We start from the raw sequence: 3,269 nt of genomic DNA on the forward strand, positions 1-3,269 counted from the left end.
GAACTTCATTATCATGCTCCTCTGCACACTTTTCAAATATATTACATTTGATTTTTATGTATACGACTTATAATTTGATTTCGTAATTTAAATCATTGTATATAATAAATGATGAGATTCAATCAAACTTCTAAACTTTCAAATTTATTGAATTTCAACCTATTTCATTTAAAAAAATTTAGCAAGACGAACATTGTTTCATACAATTCATCATGCTTCATTGCACACAATTCAAGTATACAATTGATTTTGAATAAGTTAGACCCATCATTCATAATGAAAGACAAGATATACTTCAAACTTCTAATATTTTAGTATAAGCTTGATTTCAATCTATTTCGTTTAAAACATATGGATGGGAACTTTATCATTGTACTCCAATACACATTAATCAAGTATATCATATGGATTTTTAAGCATACAACTTAAAAATTGACTTACAATTAATTTTGAATAAGTTAGACCATCATTTATAATGAAAGACATTCAAACTTCTAACAGCTTAGTATAAGCTTGATTTCAATCTATTTCGTTTAAAAACACGTGGAAGGGAAACTTTATCATTGTGCTCCAATACACATTGATCAAGTATATCATATGGATTTTTAAGTGCACATCTTACAATTGGTTTCGATCAGTTCATGTATAATGAAAGACGAGAGGCTAATCAGACATGTAACCTTTTAGACCGTAGTTGATTTCAATCTATTTCATTTAAAAAAAAATATTGGAAGATGAAGTTCATTATATATACTTCATCGTGCTCCACTGCACGTTCAAATATACCATATTCGATTTTTCAGCACATGACTTACAATTATTTTTGAATAAGTTAAGCTATTAGGTATAATAAAAGGCAAGATATCATTCAACTCGAAAGTGATAAATGAAAAATGACTAAAATCATTTTTCTTTTAGAAAAAAAGTTTCTAATCATGATCTAAATGAATTTTTTGTTTGCCGTGGATTGGCTGCGACTATGCAAATCACAACCAATGGTTTTTTATGAAATAAAAAAGAATAGGGACAACGGTCGTTTAAAATGACTAGAGTCATTTTTTGTACCACTTTTTCTTGATAATGTTACAGAAAAGATATTAGTCATTTTATGTAAAGGGATTTTGAGACATATCAACAATATAGAAAAGGATACTTTAGACATTTCAACAAAAAAAGGCCTTAAAAACTTATCTGGAGTAAATTAGGCCTCAAAAAGTTTTGAAGAGTTTGATTAAGCCGATTTTAAAAATTCCCCTTCATATTGCATGTTACAACTTTTATAAGATCCTAAAGACAAATAAATACAACTTTTTAATGAAGTTTATGAAATAACCATGCTTTTATAATCTCTCTAGCCAGGGGAATTGTTTGAATGCAGCATCGTGAGAGCTTACCAGACATTCAAGCCGCACGCAACAGAGCATTGTATCTGTCATGAATGCCTTTCGATTCAGTTAAGTGAGACTTTTAGAGCGTCTAGAGGTCAAGAACCTTTGTCTGGTACAAGAGAACCGGGAAGGATATGTCTCATGTATTAGCAAAGAGCTAAGAATGCAGCATGCAACAGTGGAAAGCATCTAAGTAGCAACCAAACTCATAATATATCTCCTAAATACTAAAAATTTCTAGTCCGAGACCTGCTCGATAGACATTTGTGTTAACAAAACTTGGAAATGCAAACAATTTAAACCTTCAACAACTAGCCGTTACTTATTCACTTGGTCTGCATGCATCTTCGGACACTGATGGCGAGTCTGAAACAGAATCAAGGGTCTCGTGTGATGGTGACACCTCGACTCCTCGTAACTCTTCTATCATTCTCAAAACATAGCTCATCTTTGGCCTTTGATCCGGTGAAGCCTGAGTACAGGCCATCGCTATCTGAAGTAAACCCACCATCTCTTCTTCAATACCTTTGTACCTCATAAGCTCCAAATCGAACACCTCAGCAGTCCACTCCTCTCTCACTACAGACTGCACCCACCTCGGCAAATCAATGACCCCATTGTACCCTGGGCCAGCTCCACCATTGTCCACAACAGAGGGGCATTTTCCTGTTAGCAGCTCTAGCAATAGGACCCCAAATGAATACACATCAGATTTTTGGGTTAATTTCCGACCTTCCAGTACTGTTTCAGGGGCATTGTACCCATTTGATTTTGGGAAGTTGGAAGGTGATGCAAAAACTGAGAGGCCAAAATCTGATACCCGAGCATTGCCAGATTTGTCAACGAGGATGTTAGTGGATTTGATATTGCCATGTGTTAGCCTAAGGGACTTGAATGGGTTGTGAATGAAGGCTAATCCTCGAGCTGCTCCAGCTGCAACCTTCAACCTTGTGGTCCAGTCCAGCGGAGTTCTTCCAGGTCCTCTGTTTCCTGAAAAGATTTAGGGGGAAAAAGGCCCATTATGTTTTCTACGAATCAGAAATAGCCGTTCCAAACAACACGAGTTATGCATTAATCATGGATTGTCAATTGTGTTGCATGAGAAGCTGATCGAATCATAGATAAATAATTAAAAAATGGGAGGGAAATAAAATTGTGACCACGGGTACTGTAAGAGTCTGAGGATAGAGCAAAGCTAAAAGTCACAAAAGGAGAAAGAAAAAACAAGATTTGGAGACACTGCATAATTGTGCAAGTGGAGATGGAGGGTGAAGGGACAATCAAACAATTTGTGCCTGGGGGACCCGGTGCCATATAATTCCAAAAGCAAACAATAGCAAATTTCACCATCGACTTTCCAGTTTAAGGCAAACTTAGCACCAAATGGGAGACAAAAAATTGACTATCAAGTATTTTTACAGCACATACCTAATAAAGTGGAACGTCAAGCTCCCATCATATGCAATAAATAAACAAACAAAGAATTTATAAACATCATCAACAAAGCTTTTTGAGCTCGCAATCAATCAATTATCAGAATTCAACTATTTATCTTTTCATCTTCTTAAAATTAGAACAGAAAGAGAAATAGATAGTAGGGACAAATGAAGACATCTTTATCAGAGAAAACTACATATTCCGCATTATTCGCATATCAAACTGAGTCGAATAGAAGGGCTATTTCAAGGGAATTTTAACCAAAAATTTTCAAGCAGGAGTGATCACATTCTCTGGTAACGACTAACAACTCAAGAAGGCAAAGAAGTAAATGAAATAAAGATAATCTCCTAATGAAATTCTTGCTTCTGACAATGAAATCATGAAAACAGCTACCAGCACACAATATCTGAATCGATGAAATTTTCTTATCAGTTCCCAAAG

General features: G+C 35.0%; 1 protein-coding gene across 1 annotated transcript; it reads right to left on the minus strand.

The window, feature by feature from the left end:
* Positions 1-1,578: 1,578 nt before the first annotated feature.
* On the minus strand, positions 1,579-2,382 carry LOC111389454 (probable leucine-rich repeat receptor-like protein kinase At1g68400; the record flags this gene model as incomplete). Its single annotated transcript, XM_023014371.1, has 1 exon — positions 1,579-2,382. A coding segment is annotated over one exon (672 nt), but the record flags the coding sequence as incomplete, so codon positions are not given.
* Positions 2,383-3,269: the final 887 nt, after the last annotated feature.

Source organism: Olea europaea, unplaced genomic scaffold, assembly GCF_002742605.1.
Source record: "Olea europaea var. sylvestris unplaced genomic scaffold, O_europaea_v1 scaffold5918, whole genome shotgun sequence".
Taxonomy (NCBI): domain Eukaryota; kingdom Viridiplantae; phylum Streptophyta; class Magnoliopsida; order Lamiales; family Oleaceae; genus Olea; species Olea europaea.